Below are 24,084 nucleotides of genomic sequence, written 5' to 3' on the forward strand. Positions count from 1 at the left end.
ACTAACTACGCACAATTATTTTATTATTGCTATTGGCTTTACGTCGCACCGACACAGATAGGTCTCATGGCGACGTTGGGGCAGGAAAGGGCTAGGACTGGGAAATAAGCGGCCGTGGCCTGGTGTGAAAATGGGAAATCACGGAAAACCATCTTCAGGGCTGCCGACAGTGGGCTTCTAACCCACTATCTCCCGAATACTGGATACTGGCCGCACTGTAAGCGACTGCAGCTATCGAGCTCGGTGCACAATGGTTTACCATCGATTTCGTATTGAAGTACCTACTGACAAAATGATCACATTATTTATACATATGGGGTTGTTTCGTGTTTCGCGTAGTTTTGTTTGACATATTCTAGTCTTACTGCCGCCTGTACATGAATAGCGGAACTAACAGAAGAATGTTCCGTAACTGATGAATCACAGTAAGTTAATGCCCCTTAGATGTTATCGCTACGTCCAGTTGTCTCCAGACTTCCAGACTGAGCACCATGCCGATCAGACTGCTGTTCCTGCTAGCTGTCAGCTTCTCTTCTTGTAAGTTTTATTTATCTGCCCTTTGATATGATTGATGGCTACCGTAGATTGAAGTGTTTCTAATACGCGCTCAATGGCAGTTAGTGTAATTTGGGAGCATAATTGCCTTTGATAATTGCGCTGTGAAGTATGACAGCAATTATTCTAGTTTCATCCTGGAGCGACGGCAGACGAAATGAAAGTATACAGGTTTATCCAAAATGTTCTGTTTTAGTTTCAAACACGGTTCATTCTAGTTACATTGAAAAAGATTTCTCGATTTTTTTTAGGATTATGAGCATCGCCCTCATCGAATAATACGTATCTAAGATAATAGCTTTAACAAACCCTTACTGATATATGTTTTTTTTTTTTTTTTTTTTTTTTTTTTTTGTCCTTCCTGACGTCCAACCTCATCAGAGGAGTTAATGAGATGAAATGCGTAATCACGCACTAACAGCGGACCACAAATGTAGACTTCATTTAAGTAAACAACGTATGTCCATGCCAACAGGACATTGGTACAGTAAATTATCTATTCTCTTCACGTCCAATTTATGAGCCTCAACGTACGAAATTATATAAGCAATTAATAGACAACTAATATAGTTTGCCTGGTATCCACTCCTACAGTATCCAAAATTAAAATAATAACAAAATGTTTAGATAATTGTAATTTAACCCTATAATTCATCATCACTTAACCTAGTTTGACAAAATATTTAGTCTCTTTAATAGCAAAGAGTCGAAAGAATCTCAGAAGAACGAATACTAAAAACACTTCATATCCCACCGTAAGCATCAATAATATTTAAATAACACCAGTTTGTTACACAATAATAATAAAATAAAAATAACAGAGTCAGGAAATACTCTCAGTGTGAAGATAAATAATAATAATCGTATGGCCTCAGCTACCGTGTGCAGACATTTCGATTTGACGCCATCTGGCTGTCTGCTCGTCAATTTCGACGTTCCGTTTTACTCTAGGCCCACTAGATGGCAGACCGAGTAAACCGGATCTCTCTTGGGCGTCTATGGCTGAGATTTAATGAATTTTGTCGGGTAAATACCAAATGTATCACCAGAGATCTTTTACATGCCGACATCGTACGACATGGAGTATCGAATGGACTTTTTTCCGCCCTTCAAAAATCCGACTCTGCCGGGTTTGAACCCGCTATCTTGGGATCCGGAGGCCGACACTCTACCACGAATTCACAGAGGCAGCTAATGTAACGATAGCAGATAGCAAAGAAGAGGTGTTCATAGAGATAAACATTTCAAACCACCAATTACAAATAGTCAATGGGTACAGTGCGCAAGTACAGTGTCCAAAAGAACCAAGAAGAAAGAAGAAGAAGAAGCGTGACGTGATATATGATAGTAAGAAGGAGGAGGGTGAAACCAAATACAGTAGGTGAAACCAAATACAGTAGAGACAATACGCGATACTCAGCCAGATATCGAGGGACAGCTATTAGAGCTCTCTCTAGCGGATTGACCTGAGAACTACTGATTCCCTCATAAGAGCACGTGTATTTGTGTGTGAAGGTTTTGGTGTTATTTATGCGTTTTCAGTGAGTTGACATAATTAAAGTCCGCCTCTGTGGTGTAGTGGTTAGTGTGATTAGCTGCCACCCCCAGAGGCCCGGGTTCGATTCCCGGCTCTGCCACGAAAATTTGAAAAGTGGTATGAGGGCTGGAACGGGGTCCACTCAGCCTCGGGAGGTCAACTGAGTAGAGGTGGGTTCGATTCCCACCTCAGCCATCCTGGAAGTGGTTTTCCGTGGTTTCCCACTTCTCCTCCAGGCGAATGCCGGGATGGTGCCTAACATAAGGCCACGGCCGCTTCCTTCCCTCTTCCTTGCCTATCCCTTCCCATCTACCCATCCCTCCACCAGGCCCCTGTTCAGCATAGCAGGTGAGGCCGCCTGGGCGAGGTACTGGTCATTCTCCCCAGTTGTATCCCCGACCAAGAGTCTGAAGCTCCAGGACACTGCCCTTGAGGCGGTAGAGGTGGGATCCCTCGCTGTGTCCGAGGGAAAAGCCGACCCTGGAGGGTAAACAGATGATGATGATGATGATGATGATGACATAATTAAATAGTAGCGTGTGCCATTCCTTGATATCTCCTCTCAACATGAGGGGAAAGGTAGGCTATGTGCTGTGTTCGGCTGCCGTTACTATGAAGTAGAGAAGAATGCGCGGTCTTTCTTCCGTTTCCCTCGTGACAAGAAAATGTAAGTAATATTGTGTTTGCATATATTTTCTTCCAGTGACAAAGATATATTTATAGTACTTCATAATCTTTTGACCTGCTCGACCCATATTTTAACTGGGTTAAAATATAATACACATATTTTTGTGTATAGTGCAGCAGTTAAACTTCAATACCGATGTGTTGTTGTAGGTGTGATCTGTGGATTTGATTTAATTCAGGAAAATACATATGCATATGTGTGTGTTGCTGCTTGTGTTCCAAGTTACCCCATTTGGAATGCCGTAATGCGTTGTCTGGCACTGAAGAAAATTTGAGTGATTTAAGAAATGTACATATTTTGTTGAAACAATATGATGGTGCAAATTTTCTTTACCCTAATCTAATGACATTATGGCAAGTAATGCTTATAGGGAAAGTTTGAAAATTTTTGAGGCTAAATTTATAGATTTTCTTTCTGTTAGTAGGCTTCAAGTTAAAAGGAATATTGTCCAGCTCATAAATGTAAATTCATTGAATCACGTGTGTAAGGAATGTGCCGATATTTTTGTTGACAAGTGTTTTAATATGATGATACAGTGCCTTTAAATGGCAAAAAAGAAAAATCTAGCCGTGAACGTTCAGGCAAGAATGCTAAAGCCAAAAAAGTAATGCATATGTGAAAGATCAAGCCCTTTCACAGCAGTCCATTTCACATCTTGATAATATGTCTAATTTCAGTGTTTAAATAATAACCTGTTAAATAATTCTTCATTTATTCATCCAGAATTGATTTTTTTTTTGCTAGGGGCTTTACGTCGCACCGACACAGATAGGTCTTATGGCGACGATGGGATAGGAAAGGCCTAGGAGTTGGAAGGAAGCGGCCGTGGCCTTAATTAAGGTACAGCCCCAGCATTTGCCTGGTGTGAAAATGAGAAACCACGGAAAACCATCTTCAGGGCTGCCGATAGTGGGATTCGAACCTACTATCTCCTGGATGCAAGCTCACAGCCGCGCGCCTCTACGCACACAGCCAACTCGCCCGGTCAGAATTGATTTAGCAACTTTGAAGTTAATAGTAACACTTTCTTTCTAGACGTAATTTATTTATCCCTTTCCGTATATACATTTCCATTGATATTTGAATTTAGCGCGAATTTTCAGGTCAAGCCACTAGGAGCGCCACTTGCGACTTGTCTCCCATTTTAACAAGGGTAAATCTGGAAGTGCCGCGTATTGTCTCTATTGTATCTGGTGAAACCCATCGCCGGTAAATAGCCTAGACCTGCTGCTATCCAATAACACCAAGGGGTGTGTTGCAGACTTAATATCGCCATCCGACGAATGAATCACCATAAACATGCCCTGATTCCATATAAACACTGCGGATAGATCTGGCTATTGGTGAGCATGAAAAATGAAAATCCACAGCCTGTTTCCAGTCAATCGACCGGATCAGGAATGGAACGAGAGCGCACTCCTCTGGGGCAATGATTAATGAATGACTGATGAAATGAAATGATACTGGAGAGTGTTGCTGGAATGACATATGACAGAGAAAAGCGGAATAGCCGGAGAAAAAACTGTCCCGCCTCCACTTTGTCCAACACAAATCTCACATGGAGTGACCGGCATTTGAACCACGGAACCTAACGGTGAGAGGCTGGCGCGCTGCCGCCTGAGCAACGGAGGCTTCTAACCTATCGGTACGCAATCTAATTATTAGAACTGCCGGCCAACATTCTGATTGTGATGTTTTTTTTCGAACCGGTAGAGGATGGTTTTCACCATTAATTATTTGCTATTTGCTTTTACGTCGCACCGACACAGATAGGTCTTCTGGCGACGATGGGATTTAAAAGGGCTAGGAGTGAGAAGGAAGCGGCCGTGGCCTTAATTAAGGTACAGCCCCAGCATTTGCCTGGTGTTAAAATGGGAAACCACGAAAAACCATCTTCAGGGCTGCCGACAGTGGGATTCGAACCCACTATCCCCCGAATACTGGTTGCACCATTAATGTTAATAGAGGACGGTTGCCTAGTGGAACTTCATTTTAAAACAATAAGAACCACTACCACCGACTCAAACCGGCCAAGCACGGTGCCAGACCATATACGCTTTAACCACCATGGCCACAAGGCGTGCTCACGTAAATCCTTACTGATGTATAAATCGGAATGTTTGGCGTTTTTTAAACATAAAAACAACTTGAGCGGATCAGGTTTAAAATTGGCAAGCTCTTAGCTGATACCTTCGATTAACGTACCAATAGGCTACTTACGATCACTGCCTCCTTAAGGATATGCGGGGAAATAATATGTAGAGCAAGTTAGAGAAAAAATTACGCTTGGGACCCTTGTCAGTACAGCGTGGATTTTTAAGGACTAGGTTAGAGTGAAACACTATTTAAACGAGTAGACATTTTCTCTGACGGTTCTGCAATGATATTTATATAAATATTAGGGATACATTCTACTGGAACCCCAAAATTGTAACCTATTAGTGTTTAAAAATCCGAGCTCCACATAAGTGAATACGTTGCGTAAACGGATAGTCCTGTACGCCTATAAGGCGTTTATCCTCCAGGATTGGTTTTTCCCCGGATTCAGCGAGGGATCCCACCTCTAGCGCCTCAAGGGCAGTACAACTGGGGAGGATGACCAGAACCTCGCCCGGGCGGCCTCACCTGCTATGCTGAACAGGAGCCTTGGTGGGGAATGGGAATATTGGAAGGGATAGACAAGGAAGAGGGAAGGAAGCGACCGTGGCCTTTAGTTACCATCCCGGCATTTGCCTGGAGGAGAAGTGGGAAACCACTTCCAGGATGGCTGAGGTGGGAATCGAACCCACCTCTACTCATTTGACCTCCCGAGGCTTGTACCACTTTTCAATTTTAGTGACAGAGCCGGAACTCGAACCTGGACCTCCGGGGGTGGCAGCTAATCACTACACCACAGAGGCGGACATTTTCTCTCTTTCGAAGAGGCGCATACGTTCATGATTTACAATGAAATTCCTAAAGAAATGCTCATACTGTATGTGTTTTCTTCGTAACTCTAGCGATTTGTCAGGAAATTGTGCTTTTGTTACGCGTTAGCATTTTGAGTAGAGATAGCCGAAATTGTTCTTTTTCTGGAACAGTTCCATATGATAGATCCAAAATAACAGTCAAGGGTTTAGGAGGTAGGGAAATTATTCTCGTGTTTGCCTCTATGGTGTACTGGTTAGTGTGATTAGCTGCCACCCCTGGAGCTCCGGGTTCGATTCCCGGCTATGCCACGAAATTTGAAATGTGGTACAAGCCTCGGGAGGTCAACTGAGTAGGTGGGGCATTCCCTCCTCAGCCATCCTCGAAGTGGTTTTCCGTGTTTTCTTACTTCTCCTTCAGGCAAATGCCGGCGTAAATAATCATTATCGTATGGCCTCAGCTACCGTGTGCAGACATTTCGATTTGTCGCCATCTGGCTGTCTGCTCGTCAATTTCTACGTTCTGTTTTACTCTAGGCCTACTAGATGGCAGACCGAGTAAATTAAAACCCTCTTGGGCGTCTATGGCTAAGATTTAATGAATTTTGTCGCGTAAACACCAAATGTGACACCAGAGATCTCTTACATGCCGACATTGTACGACATGGAGTGTCGAATGGACTTTTCTTTACGCCCTTCAAACATCCGACTACCTCTGCCGGGTTTGAACCCGCTATCTTGGGATCCGGAGACCGACACTCTACCGCTGATCCACAGAGGCATGGCCGCTTCCTTCCCTCTTTTTTGCCTATCCCTTCTAGTCTTCCCATGCTTTTACAAGGCTCCTGCTGAACATAGCAGGTGAGGCTGCCTGGGCGAGGTACTGGTCATCCTACCCAGTTGTATCCCGGACCCAAAATCTCACGCTCCAGGTCCCCCATGTGGGTGGGGGCGATAGAATAACACCCACGGTATCCCCTGACTGTCGTAAGAATAGACTGAAAGGGCCCCAGGGTCTCTGAACTTTGGGGCGTGGGTTGGCGACCACGGGGCCCTTAGTTGAGTCCTGGCATTGTTTCCACTTACTTGTGCCAGGCTCCTCACTTTCATCTATCCTATCTGACCTCTCTTGGTCAACTCTTGTTCTTTTCCGACCCCGACGGTATTACGTATAGAGGCCTAGGGAGTCTTTCATTTCCACGCCCTTCGTGGCCCTTGTCTTCCTTTGGCCGATACTTTCATTTTTCGAAGTGTTGGACCCTTTCCTTTCTCTCTCTCTCATTAGTGTTATATAGAGGATGGTTGCCTAGTTGCACTTCCTCTTAAAACAATAATCACCACCACCACTCACGCTCCAGGATCCAGGACACTGCACTTGAGGTGGTAGAGGTGTGATCCCTCGCTGAGTCCGAGGAAGAAAAAAAAACAACAACTCTGGAGGGTAAACGGGTCAAGAAAGAAGGAAGTATGTTAATAATGTTACACAATATTATAACTGTACAAAAATAACTACATTTAATATAATTGTTAGGATATCTTGTAACACCTCTAACTTACAAATTGCAGTAAATAGCACAACACAAAAAGCCGTAAACCGCTGAAAAAAAAAAAAAAGCTCTAATAGTTGACGGTGTACGTGGCTTAACGCAGTGAGAATTAATATGAACAAAGATTAATAATAATCAGTGTTATGCATACTGACCGTGCAAACGATTCGGAGTTCTGTTATTTCGGAACAGGATGTTGGGTACTGTTCAGTTAAATAGCAGTTCCGAGTCCGGAACAATTCCACAATAACTCTAGTGTTATTTTCTGAAAATGAAAACCTACAACCTGTTTTCCAGTCTTAGACCGAGTCAGGAATGTAATGAATGAAACATATAGAGGCTAGTATTACAATAGGGTTGCCACTCCCAAGGTGATTATTGATGACTGATAGATGCAATGAAATGATAATGGAGAGTGTTGCTGGAATGAAAGATGACAGGGAAAACCGGAGTACCCGGAGAAAAACCTGTCCCGCCTCCGCTTGTCCAGCACAAATCTCACATGGAGTGACCGCGATTTGAACCACGGTATCCAGCGATGAGAGGCCGACGCGCTGCTGTCTGAGCCACGGAGGCTCCCAGTGTTAATTTCTGCCTATCTATAATTTCGAGCATGCGGCTTAGGACCCTTACGTACACACGAGCGTTTTTCTGTCATCGTTGTCGACCACAAAAATACGCTTCTTTGTAGCCGGCCCGACCACTTCTGTAGTTCAGTAGGCCACTTCACCGTGTAGGCTATGGGGTAATTTCGTTCGGCAAATGGAACCTACTGTAGGTCATTCACAGTATGAATTCCTACTCCCAACAAAGATACGTGGCTGAAAATTGTATCAGGTTTTGAGAAACTAGCCCATTTTCCTAATTCTCTTGGAGCTATAGAAGGCAAACACGTTTGTGTAATAAAACCAACCGAGTGGGTCATTATTTTGTAATTAACTTACAAATTATTTTCTCTAACAATTTTAGCCGTCGCCGATTCAAGCTATAACTTTGTTTACGATGATATAGGATTCTACGTCGAAGTCCTCAGACTCAACAGTTTATTCCAACAGTTCGCTTTGTCATAAAATGCAAAATAATTAACTTGATCTCCCAAACTCCAAACCACTTACAGATAATGAAGTAGCTTTGGCATTTATTTTAATCAGGGACGAGGGATTTGCTTTCAAATAATTTGTTACGTCCGTATGCAAGGAAAAATTTGTCTACGAAGACATCGTTTATCTAGTGTTAGGAGAACAGTAGAACGCATTTTCGGGATTCTAGCGAATAATTGGAGAGTGTTTCGTAGGTCACTAAATGTGTCAACGGGTTTTGCTGAGGATGTCGGTAGATGCAGAGTGGATTGTTGTCCCAATAAACTCTGTACTCTGACCGGCCAACCGAGCAGAGGAGAGGTGGTCACGGCTCTACCGTGGCTCTACGCCTCTGTATTTGGGAGACGGGTCTGGGACACAGCGCTGCATTTCTCGCCTGGCCTCGCCCGTCTGCTGTCCTGAGAATGGTTTTCCGGGGTTTTCCATTCTCCTGCACTAAGGCGAATGCCGGGACAGTTCGTAGTATATACCACGGCCGCCAACCCCCTCACCTTCTCCGCACATTTCCTTCACCGTAACAAATCTCCCGGCCTGAGAGACGGTGTCACCGTCTAAGAGACCCGAATAGTAGTAGTAGTTGCCGAGGATATACTTAGGGCATGTTGTGTATTGCATAATTTCGTAAGGCATCGTGGTGAGTACAATTAAGACGACACCCACAGTTGTGAAGGATTCCTGGACTTAAGTGACTGCCCCAATATAAGCTCAGAAGATCTGTGAACACCACGCGTGAGGAATTTGCGAATTACATTGTGTCTGCCGAGAGGGAACTCGCAATGGAGAAGAATTTGAACGAAATGCACTTGTGAGGAAGAAACGTGTCCGTATCGAAAGGCCCCTTCTTGTTAAACACCAGCGGGAACTTGTCGCCGTCATCACGAAGTGGCTGAAATTTCGGACGAGATCAAGGTCTATATACACAGGTCAGGACACGAAAGTTACTTATGGAGCCGCCATTTTGGGACTCAGTGTGGGTGATCCCTACAGCATTTCTATGTAGCATATAGGCGAGTTTCGGATTTAAAAATGTATTTTCTTTCTTTCTTTCTTAATCTGTTTACCCTCCAGAGTTGATTTTTGCCTCGGACTCAGCGAGCGATTCCACCTCTACCACGTCAAGGGCAGTGTTCTGGAGCGTGAGACTTTTGGTCAGGGGAGACAATTGGGGAGGAGGACCAGTACCTCGCCCAGGCGGCCTCACCTGCTATGCTGAACAGGGGTCTTTGGGGGGATGGGAAGATTATAGGGGATAGACAAGGAAGAGAGAAGGAAGCGGCTGTGGCCTTAAGTTCGGTGTACCATCCCGGCATTTGCCTGGAGGAGAAGTGGGAAACCCCGGAAAACCACTTCGAGGATGGCTGAGGTGGGATTCGAACCCACCTCTACTCAGTTGACCTCCCGAGGCTGGGTGGACCCCGTTCCAGCCCTCCTACCACTTTCCAAATTCTGTGGCAGAACCGGAAATTGAACCCAAGAAGAAAATTGAAAACGAAAACTGCTGTCAATGGAGAGATGGCGTGGAATGACATTAGTAAATGAATAAGTGTGAGCGGTGTCTTTAAAAGTAGGAAATATCACAATATTAAGATAGAGTTGGAATTCAAGAGGACAAATTGGGGCAAATATTAATTATTATAGGAAGGGGAGTTAGGGATTGGAATAACTTACCAAGGGAGATGTTCAATAAATTTCCAATTTGTTTGAAAACATTTAAGAAAAGGCTAGGAAAACAACAGACAGGGATTCTGCCACCTGGGCAACTGACCTAAATGCAGATTGGTAGTAATAATAATAATAATAATAATAATAATAATAATAATAATAATAATAATAATAATAATAATAATAATAATAATACCGGGCGAATTGGCCGTGCGGTTGGGGCGCGCAGCTGTGAGCTTACATCCGGGAGATAGTGGATTGGAACCCCACTGTCGGCAGCCTTGAAGATGGTTTTCCGCGGTTTCCCATTGTCGCACCAGGCAAATGCTAGGGCTGTACCTTAATTAAGGCCACGGCCACTTTTCCCCTCTCCTAGCCTTTCCTATCCCATCGTCGCCGTAAGACCTGTCTGTGTTGGTGCGACGTAAAGCAAGTTGTAATAATAATAATAATAATAATAATAATAATAATAATAATAATAATAATAATAATACTTTCAAGGAGCGCCCTGGTAATTTTTTTTATCACTATACAGACCACGATGGTAGATATCAGAGGAAGTATCCAGACAGCAAAAATCAGAAAAGGCGTATGGCAGGGCTGGTCTCTCTCACTGCACCTCTTTATTGTATTCAATGAAGAAGCCACAAATGAGTTTAAGGCAAGTACAAAATGAGTTAAAATTAAAAGAAAATCCACAGCCTGTTTCCAGTCATTTGACCGGGTCAGGAATGAAATGAATAAAGCTTTCATCTAGCGGCTAGGATACTAATTGTGCCAGCTGCCGAAGCCTGTCGCATCCTCTGGGGCAATGATTAATGACTGACAGATGAAATGAAATGATATTGAAGAGTGTTGCTGGAATGAAAGATGACAGGCAAAACCGGAGTACCCAAAGATAAACCTGTCCTACCTCTGCTTTGTCCAGCACAAATCTCACATGGAGTGACCGGAATTTGAACCACAGAACCCAGCAGTGAGAGGCCGACGCGCTGCCACCTGAGCCACAGAGGCAGTTAAAATAAAATAAATGGGGAGCAGATGTAATGTATTTGATTTGCAGATGACATAGCAATTGTAGCAGATTCACACTTAAACATTAATATTAAGAAGACCAAGGCATTAGTTTTGAGTGAACATCTTGAACAAATTCACACCATCATCAAGCTTACTGATAAGATAGTTGTACAAGTCAACAGTTTCTTATCTAGGAAGTCTAATCACTTGGGCTCGTAGGTTGAAGACCTATGAATTGCCTGCAAAAGACCTGTAAAAAGACTTAAAAATACAAAAAAAAGCACTTAAACACTGGCAAAAAGATGTAAAAATGTGATCCAAATTCACTCATAATTTTAGTTTTAATTATGTATTTAATGAAAGAATATAATATTTAAAAATGCAAAATTCTAGTGGTATGAAACATATGGCACAAAAATAATTGAGTGAACTACTTCTTCTTTCAGACAGTATCTTTTCTTATTTTAACATAATTTTACAAAAATATTTCCATGTTTGTTAAAAAAATGTACTTTCAGAATTTAGAATAAAATATTTTCTCCACCTAGAGTGAATTTAGCGAACCCACAACGGACATCCTGGAGAAAGACATTGAAATTAGTATAAGCGGAATCGTATTTGGCTTAACCACACTAGGATTATAGTCCTCGGTAGTGTAGTGGTTAGTATCCCGATCACAAAAGTAATTTAATATAATGGAATCCACCTTTTCAATACATGCAAAACTGTTGCACATAAATTATATTACAACATTTTTATTATTATAAAGGTACCGGTTTCGACATGTTTTCAGTGTCATCTTCAGCCTTACGTACAACCAAGCAAGAGAACAAATTCACATAAAGCAATGATACACACATACTAGGCAAAGTTTGTATAATGACACATTTAAAATAGTTCATATAAAATATCTGAGGATTGGTATGCGATGGTGGCATAATACTGTAGTCTTGTATTGCTTTGGTGCATGAGTTGAGGCACTTTCTGTAAGTTGTGCTTTGGTGTAATAAAACTTTATGAACACTTAGCAAGATTTTAACGTGGTGATGCATGAACTAATGATGATTTGATTTGAGAATGGGCAGTAAAAATGCAGTCGAAAGAAGGTTAAGTTGCCAAAAAAAGCTGTTAAGACCTAAAAAAAAGGACCAATACACAAAAAACGCCAGAAAAGGCAAATAGGACAAATAAACCCCACCATTTTCTGGCCTACAGTCACCCAGAATGATTATATATTATGTTGGGCCTCATCTTTGGACGCTCAAGAAAAAACGTTTTTCCTCAACTTCCGAGCCCTACTGATCACCAATGACAACAGTCCAGCAAAGAGATCAGAAGTGCTTGTCAAACAGGCGTTTAGTAATAAGAGCAATGTTTTGATCAGTGCAAATTCAGATTTTGTAATTAGGAGGAAATTTGTGCTGCCTTTTGTATGGAGTGTGCTGTTGTATGGCTGTGAATCTTGGACAATCACTGATCAGGACTGAAAATGAACAAGAGCATTTGAGATGTGGGTCTAGAGACAAATGCTACAGATTAAATGGATTGAAAAGATACAAACAAAAGCATCCTGCAAGAAATTCAAGGGAAGAGAGAACTGATGCTACCGATACGGAGAAGAGCTAAATTCACTGGCCATATCTTGCAACGTACTACCCTTCTAACCAATCTGCTGGAAGGGAAAATCACAGGAAAGAAAGGATGAGGATGAGCGAGGAAACTAATTCCTTCAAGACTTGGCACACAGTCTTCATAATTATTGTCCTTACTATAAAAAAGAAACAAGGAGCCGAGGACAGAGAACAGCAGCTGCTAGACAATGATGATGACCACTGTTCATGAAGGCTGACAGAAAATGGTTGCATTTCGAACATTTACACAGTCTCTGTTTTAATTCTTCTATATAAGTGATAATTCTACTTCTAGGGCAGGTTTATAGACACCTGGCAAGTAGAAAGGAGGGAGCTCTCCTCACTGGTATTTCAGGTATTGCTTCATATCATTTTTACCCACCTACCTACCTTCCAGTGTTGACTTACTCTAACTTCAAATCTTTTCAGCCTGTTGACAACGCTAATTATAACGTTGTAACATACCCGTTAAAAAAAAAAAAAAACACGTGTTTTTGCTTCTTTGACTACAAAAGAGGCTTTTGATTGCATTATGTGGGACAAGTTGTGGCAGGTGTTAAAGGAATTTGGCGTTCCACTGCATTTAATACTGTTATTGAATGGCCTCTATAAAAACCATGCAGCAACCATAAAGGTGGATGGTGATCTCTCAGACATTTTCAATGTGACAAGTGGAGTAAGGCAAGGTTGCATACTATCATCTCAACTCTACAACATCTATGCAGAGTGTGCCTTTTCAAGAGAGCTCTCGATGGGTGGAAAGGTGGAATCTTGACTGGTGGCAGAAAAATTAGCAACCTGCGATTTGCAGGCAACACTTCTCTTATTGCTGGAAGTGAAGAGCAACTCAAAGATTTGTCTACAAGAGTGAAGAACATTAGCCTTCACTGTGGTCTAGAGGTAAACATGAAAAAGACCAAACTAGTAGTAGTTGACCGGCGAGGTCAAATCCAACTTACAGGATGACCTGGAGATAGTAAAGGAACTCGTATACCTTGGGTCAGTCATCAATGACACGGGAAGCTAAGAAATAGAGATCCAAAGACGTACTGTTCTAGCTCATGCTGCAATAAAATGTAGTAATTTGTTGCAAAATAAGGCCAGTAAATGTCAGAAGTATCTATCTAACACTTATAAGCAGTTGACACTGGGAAGGGGTTAATAGAAGATGGTTGCCCAGTTATATTTCCTCTTAAAACAATAATTGCAACCACCTGTCACCCTTATCCAAGGAGCTCCTGAGTTGGATATTGGTCCGTGGACCTCCATCCACTTCTCGCATGTTTTGTCTTCCTTTGACTGGTATCTCCATTTTTTGAAGTGTCGGGTCCCTTCCATTTTTTCTCTCTAATTAATGTTATATAGAGGATGGTTACCCAGTTGTACTTCCTTTTAAAGCAATAATTATCACCACCATCACCTGGAGGTACAAGAGCTGTACATTACTTCTGGAGAACCCTTTAGCTCTTCCTTGATCCACTTTGACTCTTCATATGGGCTACTATTATAGTGGCTTGACTCACCCAAAGACATTTTATACCTAAATGCCAGATTTCAGTGGCATTTTGTCCACAGAGGGCACCAGCACCCAACTAAAGGAGCTCCTCTACCTAAAACCGTTGACCCCTTTGAAGTGTTGGATTATTTACTGCCGCCCAACATTCGGCATTGAGTCACCAGGCAGTTTGTATCTGTCCCATCTTGTAGCAGGTAGCTGGTAACTCTGGCCATACTATTTGGCACTAATATTAAGCAACAATTCTTATATTTTACTTGTTTTGAATATAGTACTAAACTGCATTTGTGAAGGAAAGAAAGTTACAAAGAAAGAAAGAAAGAAAGAAAGAAAGAAAGAAAGAAAGAAAGAAAGAAAGAAAGACAAAAAAAGAATCCTTACGTTTGTACTCACTGTGTTAAAAATTAATGGTATTCAGGAAAGATTTGGCTGGTAGAAACATTGAATTTGTTAAAACCTACAGATTCCTGGGACGTCTTTGTTGTAGTGCCACCTCACCTGTTTGAAGTCAGCGTGCTACACAGTAGAGGTGAGTCGGTACTGCTGTACCGGTCCACTGCTACTGTGACAGTCTTGCGCTGCGACTCACAGTTGGCTGCTACCGGTCCACTGCTACTGTGACAGTCTTGCGCTGCGACTCACAGTTGGCTGCTACCGGTCCACTGCTACTGTGACAGTCTTGCGCTGCGACTCACAGTTGGCTGCTACCGGTCCACTGCTACTGTGACAGTCTTGCGCTGCGACTCACAGTTGGCTGCTACCGGTCCACTGCTACTGTGACAGTCTTGCGCTGCGACTCACAGTTGGCTGCTACCGGTCCACTGCTACTGTGACAGTCTTGCGCTGCGACTCACAGTTGGCTGCTACCGGTCCACTGCTACTGTGACAGTCTTGCGCTGCGACTCACAGTTGGCTGCTACCGGTCCACTGCTACTGTGACAGTCTTGCGCTGCGACTCACAGTTGGCTGCTACCGGTCCACTGCTACTGTGACAGTCTTGCGCTGCGACTCGCAGTTGGCTGCTACCGGTCCACTGCTACTGTGACAGTCTTGCGCTGCGACTCACAGTTGGCTGCTACCGGTCCACTGCTACTGTGACAGTCTTGCGCTGCGACTCACAGTTGGCTGCTACCGGTCCACTGCTACTGTGACAGTCTTGCGCTGCGACTCACAGTTGGCTGCTACCGGTCCACTGCTACTGTGACAGTCTTGCGCTGCGACTCACAGTTGGCTGCTACCGGTCCACTGCTACTGTGACAGTCTTGCGCTGCGACTCACAGTTGGCTGCTACCGGTCCACTGCTACTGTGACAGTCTTGCGCTGCGACTCACAGTTGGCTGCTACCGGTCCACTGCTACTGTGACAGTCTTGCGCTGCGACTCGCAGTTGGCTGCTACCGGTCCACTGCTACTGTGACAGTCTTGCGCTGCGACTCACAGTTGGCTGCTACCGGTCCACTGCTACTGTGACAGTCTTGCGCTGCGACTCACAGTTGGCTGCTACCGGTCCACTGCTACTGTGACAGTCTTGCGCTGCGACTCGCAGTTGGCTGCTACCGGTCCACTGCTACTGTGACAGTCTTGCGCTGCGACTCACAGTTGGCTGCTACCGGTCCACTGCTACTGTGACAGTCTTGCGCTGCGACTCACAGTTGGCTGCTACCGGTCCACTGCTACTGTGACAGTCTTGCGCTGCGACTCACAGTTGGCTGCTACCGGTCCACTGCTACTGTGACAGTCTTGCGCTGCGACTCGCAGTTGGCTGCTACCGGTCCACTGCTACTGTGACAGTCTTGCGCTGCGACTCACAGTTGGCTGCTACCGGTCCACTGCTACTGTGACAGTCTTGCGCTGCGACTCACAGTTGGCTGCTACCGGTCCACTGCTACTGTGACAGTCTTGCGCTGCGACTCACAGTTGGCTGCTACCGGTCCACTGCTACTGTGACAGTCTTGCGCTGCGACTCGCAGTTGGCTGCTACCGGTCCACTGCTACTGTGACAGTCTTGCGCTGCGACTCGCAGTTTGCTGCTACCGGTCCACTGCTGTGACAGTGTTGCTACTGCTATCCGCAAACGGTCCAGCGACACAGCCGTCGTCGTCCCGTACCGTTAGGGAGGATGTGACAAGAACAGGACGGAGACATACCGGTACGGTGTTCATTATTTAATGTGAACGAAAGAAATCCACAGTAATCTACTTCATCACTAAAACATTTCTACAAATAATAATAATAATAATAATAATAATAATAATAATAATAATAATAATAATAATAATAATAATAATAATAAACCAAACCAAACTCCATGGCACTACAGCCCTCGAAGGGCCTTGGCCTACCAAGTGACCGCTGCTCAGCCCGAAGGCATGCAGATTACGAGGTGTCGTGTGGTCAACACGACGATTCCCCTCGGCCGTTATTCTTGGCTTTCTAGACCGGGGCCGCTATCTCACCGTCATATAGCTCCTCAATTCTAATCACGTAGGCTGAGTGGACCTCGAATCAGCCCTCAGGTTCAGGTAAAAATCCTGACCTGGCCGGGAATCGAACCCGGGGCCTCCGGGTAAGAGGCAGGCACGCTAACCCTACATCACGGGGCCAGCAATAATAATAATAATAATAATACTGTAATAATAATAATAATAATAATATCATTCTGGTGGATTTTAATTTATCATTTGGTAAATTATGTGAGTCAAGTAAATACTAGCACAGCGCTTCGCGTAATCGTGTGGGTGCGTGATGCCATGTATACTTTAATTTATCATTTGGTAAATTAGGTGAGTCAAGTAAATACTAGCACAGCGCTTCGCGTAATCGTGTGGGTGCGTGATGCCATGTATACATTTCCTAAGTAATAGCATTTGAGTGCATGACTCATTCACACGTGCGGAGCATGAATTCATATTTTTGGAAGGGTTATCGGAGACGCACACGCGTCCTGTAAACCTGTCAGGGAATAGAGATTGGTAATTTTAATTTAATTTCCCTGTGATGTTATCGATGGACAACATTTGGATGTTCCCACCAGGATGGCATCAACTTAAAGAACCTTTAAATATTTTGTTCGAAATCTTACAGTAATGAATAATTCATTTGCTTACATAAATTGACAATGTATTGCATTACATCTTCCTGTTGTGATTTCATTTGCAAGTTGCTTTACGTCGCACCGACACAGATAGGTCTTACGGCGACGATGGGACAGGAAAGGGCTAGGAGTGGGAAGGAAGCGGCCGTGGTCTTAATTAATTAAATTTGCCTGGTGTGAAAATGGGAAACCACGGAAGACCATCTTCAGGGCTGCCGACAGTGGGGTTCGAACCCACTATCTCCCGAATACTGGATACTGGCCGCACTTAAGCAACTGCAGCTATCAAGCTCGGTGATTTAATTTGCAGTAGTTATTCATAGGTTTGCGGTCGCTTGGTAGGTCATGACCCTTCGGCGCTGTTGCGCAATGGAGTTTGGTTTTATTCATACATTTTACATTTTATTTGACAGGGTCCGAGTTGTAATTTTTTCAGGCGGGCCCGTATAACACAATGAGAGCAGCTCTGGCCCACAACCTTAGCCAGAATTGGTTGCAATCGTTACTGTGCTCTTGATGAGAGGAGACGGGTAGTGTCGTGTTTGATATCGTGTTTCTTTTGACGTCAGGTTATGTTTGGTATGTCAATATGTCAAAAGAAAAGGTTAAATGTACAGTCAGATATTTCGTAAAAAGTGGTTAAAGAATTAAACTTTAAAAGACTAGTTGGTTAAGCATCCTAGTAATCCCAAACACGGACGGTGCACCTATTGGTAGTGCAATATAAATGCGAAAGTGTTAGACATTATTTTTTTCCGTACTTATCAAAACCAATGAAAACAGTAATGAAAGTGAAAGTAACTTTCGAAACAGATTTGAGAATTTCCGGATGTGCTTTGCACTTTGAACTGCCAGCATATATTTTGAAAGAGAGTAGTACCATGCGGCTTCATATGCAACCACAGGACGTCAGATCTGCAGATCTGTTTCAGAGCATATAGTGCGGTGAGTGTTGAGTTAATCCCCTCTATTAACACAGTTGATATATGCTCTTTTACTTCAGTTCGAAATTTAGCAGATTTTGAACTAAAAATTGGTGGAGAAAATATTTATGGGCTGGCAACAGTGTTCCTCAGCTCCATTTGTGCTTGTACCGGTTGTCACTGGACCGGTAGCGTGTCACCGCGGAGCCATGATCCTCAGCTCCATCTGTTGCTGGACCGGTAGCGTGTCACCGCGCTCTGCATGCTATCCCATGCTCCTCAGCTCCATCTGTGGTTGGACCGGTTTGTCACTGGACCGGCAACGTGTCACTGCTCCAGTCGTGTCACTGGAGCAGTTGGAGCAGTGACACATTTTCTCTGGACCGTCACACCTCTACTACACAGAGAGTCTTCGGGAACGTGACGTATTTCCCAGCCAGCACGCTGACGAGGTCAGACCGCCTACGGAATGTATAGGCTGGTATAGGCACCGTGCGCGTCGCTCTAGCGGCCGGGCGGAAAACAACACGTGAGCAAGACTCCAAACTCGCAGTAGCTGTTCTTAGAGCTGGGAACGGTAGGAGCGGAGCGGAGCAGTTGTTTTCGCTCGTCCTCCGGAGACCTCCGGTAGTCCTCCGATTGAATTCACGGGCGGAAAATTCAAATGCTTTAATGTGGGCAATGTTGTAACGGTGATCTTAGGAGGAATTACAATTTAAATTTCATTACTAATTCCACAGATGCATGTGTTCCCCCACGTTTGTCATTCAAATGCTGTGGTCGTTTCAAGATAGCCGCATTATTTGTTACGCTATGAACAACAGATTTTGATCTGCTGACATTCAGTTTGCAATAGGTGCAGGTGGATAGAATACTGTAGATTGAATATTGGCACATATAATACCATTGCAAATGCATTTACAATATTATTAATAGTAAAACAGTTTAAGCAATAAGTATATTCCAGTGCATGTAAATATGTATTATATACGATGCTCTTACATTGTGTTATACGTGTAGCTCATTTATGACGGAAGAGTACGTCCGGCTCCATGACTAAATGGTTATCGTACTGGCCTTTGGTCCCAGGGGTCCCAGGTTTGATTCCCAGCAGGATCGGGAATTTTAATTTTAATTGGTTAATTTCGCTGGTACTGGAGCTGGCTGTATGTGTCGTCTTCATAATCATTTCATCCTCATCATGACGCTAGGTCGCCCAAGGGTGTCAAATCAAAAGACCTGCATCTGGTGAGCCGAACTTGTCCTCGGACACTCCCGGCACTAAAAGCCATACGCCATTTCATTTTTTAATGAAGAGTACGAACTGATTGGTATTGGTTATATGCTGTACCGGGCTGAGTAGTTCAGACGGTAGAGCTCTGGCGTTCTGAGCTCAAGTCTGCGGTTTCAATTCCGACTTTGCTCGGCGGTACTTGAAGATGCTGCCATACGAGAGTCGCATGTCGGCAGGTGTACCGGCACATGAAAGAACTCCTGTGGGACAAAATACCGGCACCTTAACGTCGCAGAAAACCACAGAAGTGGATATGGGAGTACAATAATAATAATAATAATAATAATAATAATAATAATAATAATCTTTCTATCAATTTACCCTCCAGGGTTGGATGTTCCCTCGTTCGCAGAGAGGATTCCACCTATACCGCCTCAAGGACAGTGTCCTGGAGCGTGAGACTTTCGGTCGGGGATACTTTTCTGTTTTGTTTTACGTCGCGCCAACACAGATAGGTCTTATGGCGACGATGGGATAGGGAAGGTCTGGGAATGGGAAGGAAGCGCCCGTGGCCTTAACTAAGGTACATCCCCAGCATATGCCTGGTGTGAAAATGGGAAAGCACGGAAAACCAACTTCAGGGCTGCCGACAGTGGGATTCGAACCCACTATCTCCCGGTTGAAAGTGGGTTCGGACCCCACTGTCGGCAGCCCTGAAGATGGTTTTACGTCGTTTTCCATTTTCACGTCTAGAAATTGCCCTCCTTAATCGTTCCTATCACATCGTCGCCATAAGACGGCATGACGTAAATCAAATTGTTACAAAAGTAATCGACAAATGAAACACGAACGATAAATGAGAATGTATGTATTTCATATATTCGCCTTCGTCATACGTATAAAGCAGTATTTACCATGTCGCTACCACATCCGTTGCGCACCACGGATGGAACGGCAAGGAAGCACGCATTCAATACTGTTCCTCCGTCCTCCGCTCGCCCTCCGCTCGCCGACCGAACCAGCGATTGGTTTCCAAGCAACAGTTTACTACCAAAGAATACCGGAGGGAGCGCTGCACTCGCACTACCGATTGCAATCATAGGAGCAACTGATCCGTTCCCAGCTCTACGTCCAATGACGAACCGATGCAATCTCAGATGAAACTGTGGAACATGACATAGCTAAGACGAAGACAGACTGCCTAGAGCTGAGAACGGTAGCAGCGGAGCGGAGCAATTGTTTTCGCTCTTCCTCTGGAGACCTCCGATAGTCCTCCGATTGAATTCACTGGCGGAAAATTCAAATACTTTAATGTGAACAATGTAGTAATGGTGATCTTGGGTGGAATTACAATTTAGGCTTCAGTATCAATTCCACAGATGCATGTGTCTTTCTACGTTTGTCATTCAAATGCTGCAGTCGTTTCAAGATTGCCTCATTATTTTGTTACGCTGTGAATAACAGATTTTGATCTGTTGAAATTCAGTTTGCGTCCGCCTCTGTGGTGTAGTGGTTAGTGTGATTAGCTGCCACCCCCCGGAGGCCCGGGTTCGATTCCCGGGTCTGCCACGAAATGTGAAAATTGGTACGAGGGCTGGAACGGGGTCCGCTCATCCTCGGGAGGTCAACTGAGTAGAGGTGGGTTCGATTCCCACCTCAGCCATCCTGGACGTGGTTTCCCAGTTCGCCTCCAGGCAAATGCCGGGATGATACCTAAGTTAAGGCCACGGCCGCTTCCTTCCCTCTTCGTTGTCTATCCCTTCCGATCTTCCCATCCCCCCGTAAGGCCCCTGTTCAGCATAGTAGTTGAGGCCGCCTGGCGAGGTACTGGTCATCCTCCCCAGTTGTATCCCACGACCTAGAGTCTGAAGCTCCAGGACACTGCCCTTGAGGCGGTAGAGGTGGGATCCCTCGATGAGTCCGAGGGAAAAACCAACCCTGGAGGGTAAGCAGATTAAGAAAGAAAGAAAGATCATTTATTACTGAAGAGAATGAAGTGATTGGAATTGTTTATATGCTGTACCGGGCTGAGTAGTTCAGACGGTAGAGCGCTGGCTCGTGGCTGGGACGGAGCGGTGCAGTTGTTGTGACGTCATCATCCGGTTATACCGATTGAATGTACTGTAGCGGCATGACAACGTAAAGGTATTTCACCCGTATATTCAATGTCCTTTTCTCACAACATAACTGTTTCGCTTAATACAGCAATGTTGTTTTCTTCTGCTGAAGCCGACTACCACCCGTCGCGTAATTGCGGCCGCAAATTGTGCATTTTGCTGATGTTTATCATCGATAATTTCAAAGAAATGCCATGCATCAGACGGCCTTCGTGGCATTTGTGGTACAAATTTCTGTACAAATTTATTAAATGCCTTTAAATATTCTAAAACACGAATACTATCTAAAAACGGGATTAAATATCAAACCAATACCACAATTATTTTCTAATATACTTTGCATTACCTACACAACACAACAAACAGAGGAAATATAGACGCAAATTTAATACGCACAGACTGAATACAGGTACAATACACTTACAAGGGGAGACCATGACGTTCGGATCACGTTCTCGAGAAAATCGCAAGATAACCTTTCGCGTCGAATATGTACCGGTGCTTTGGGTTCACGAGCACGAAATGGCGGTGGGCGAGTGGTTAGCGTTCAAGCTCCGAAAGCGCTGGTTTACTGAATCGAGTCCCGCTTCTCGCGTTGTTTTTCAACACTGGTTATTTTCTTCAAAATGCTATTTGTTCGGGGCGTCAACCCATGCGGATCTTTTGCCCCTACAGGCACCATATTGTATGAACCTGCGTGTAATTGGAATGGCGGTACTGTGGAATGTTGTGTGTGAGGAAAGGAAGATTAAGGACGTCACATACACCCAGTCCGCAGGACTGGAATAGTATTCATTACAATTTAAAAAAACCGGCCCGGCTGGGAATCGAACCCGGGGCCGCCACGCGACAGGCGGGCCCGTTAGCCCCAACACCGCGGGGACGTACGAGACCTCTTATAGTCTATCATATATATTACATTTCAAAGGTAATATAATGAAAAAGTTCTATTCTATTTGCATGGGCTTTTATCGTTATATTAAACGTTAACGATAAATGCGAATGTATATATTTCATAGTCCGCCTCTGTGGTGTAGTGGTTAGCGTGATTAGCTGCCACCCCTGGAGGTCCGGGTTCGATTCCCGGCTCTGCCACGAAATTTGAAAAGTGGTACGAGGGCTGGAACGGGGTCCACTCAGCCTCGGGAGGTCAAGTGAGTAGAGGTGGGTTCGATTCCTACCTCAGCCATCCTCGAAGTGGTTTTCCGTGGTTTCCCACTTCTCCTCCAGGCGAATGCCGGGATGGTACCTAACTTAAGGCCACGGCCGCTTCCTTCCCTCTTCCTTGCTATCCCTTCCAATCTTCCCATCCCTCCACAAGGCCCCTGTTCAGCATAGCAGGTGAGGCCGCCTGGGCGAGGTACTGGTCATACTCCCCAGTTGTATCCCCCGACCACGTGTCTGAAGCTCCAGGACACTGCCCTTGAGGCGGTAGAGGTGGGATCCCTCGCTAAGTCCGAGGGAAAAACCGAACCTGGAGGGTAAACAGATGATGATGATATATTTCATATATTCGCCTTCTTCATACTTATTGTTCAAAGAGAATAAGTGTACTGTTGCTCCGTCCTCCGCTCGTCCTCCGCTCGCCCTCCGAAACCTCCGATTGGTTTCCAAGCAACAGTTGACTACCGGAGAATACCGGAGTCGGAGGGAGCGCTGCACTCGCACTACCGATTGCAATCATAGGAGCAATAGCTCCGTTCCCAGCTCTGTGTTATGACTGAGCGTGTAGTCACTCAGATGATAATGGCAGAGAATAGCAGATCAAGTAAACGCAATTATTGTGTTGTCAGATGATCCAATACTTACGCAAAAAATTATTGTTTTCCAAAACGAGCGATAGATGTGGACCGAAGGAGACGATGGATAATACAAGGAGTTAACCGAACGAAGTAAGTAGGTGTACACATACGTACTGCACATGTTTGTAATAAGTTCAGTTGATCCGATTTAATTGAATTTTTAGCACTGATGGATCACTTTGGCAACCTCAAAAATATGTAGTGCACATTTTATCGGAAACAAAAGATCTGGACACCCACTAAGTCCAGCCTATGTTCCGACAATATTTCCGGATGAATCCAAGAAGAGGAATGTGTCGCCGGGACCCAGCTTACAGCGCTTTCACTGACAACTCAAGCGATTAAAAAAGGAAGAATCAGACGGAAAATTTTCAAGTACAGTTTGCCCAAGTAACATAACCAATGATGCATCTGGAATTTCATTGTTCAGACTTCATGTTTTCTTGTTCAAAAAATGAAACTGACGTAAATACACAAGCATGTATTCCACTTAATTTAAGTCTGGGAGGGGACATTACGAAACATGATAAAATGTGTGGAACGGAAGACGATCATACAGACATCAAGGGTCCAGGTTTCCAAGGCTACAGTTCCATAAGGAACAATACACAAATGCGTGATTTAACAGGTGTGAACTTCAACGTCTTTGCCTTGCGTTATTACCAAACTGTAATGTTTCGAAATTATGTAAAGAAACCAGATTATTCATTTTCCTAATGAAAATGAAAATCGGACTGTCCTATTCTGCTTTGAGAG

General features: G+C 44.2%; 1 protein-coding gene across 1 annotated transcript in view; it reads left to right on the plus strand.

Annotated features, from left to right (window-relative positions):
• Nucleotides 1-459: 459 nt before the first annotated feature.
• The window catches only part of LOC137502403 (uncharacterized), a 73,022-nt gene continuing 49,397 nt past the window's right edge, over nt 460-24,084 (plus strand). Inside the window, exon 1 of the mRNA XM_068229475.1 lies at nt 460-537. Coding sequence (XP_068085576.1) covers nt 492-537 — 46 coding nt within the window. The 5' untranslated portion in view covers nt 460-491. The remainder of the gene's footprint in view (nt 538-24,084) is intronic.

Source organism: Anabrus simplex, chromosome 10 (genome assembly GCF_040414725.1).
Source record: "Anabrus simplex isolate iqAnaSimp1 chromosome 10, ASM4041472v1, whole genome shotgun sequence".
Classification (NCBI taxonomy): domain Eukaryota; kingdom Metazoa; phylum Arthropoda; class Insecta; order Orthoptera; family Tettigoniidae; genus Anabrus; species Anabrus simplex.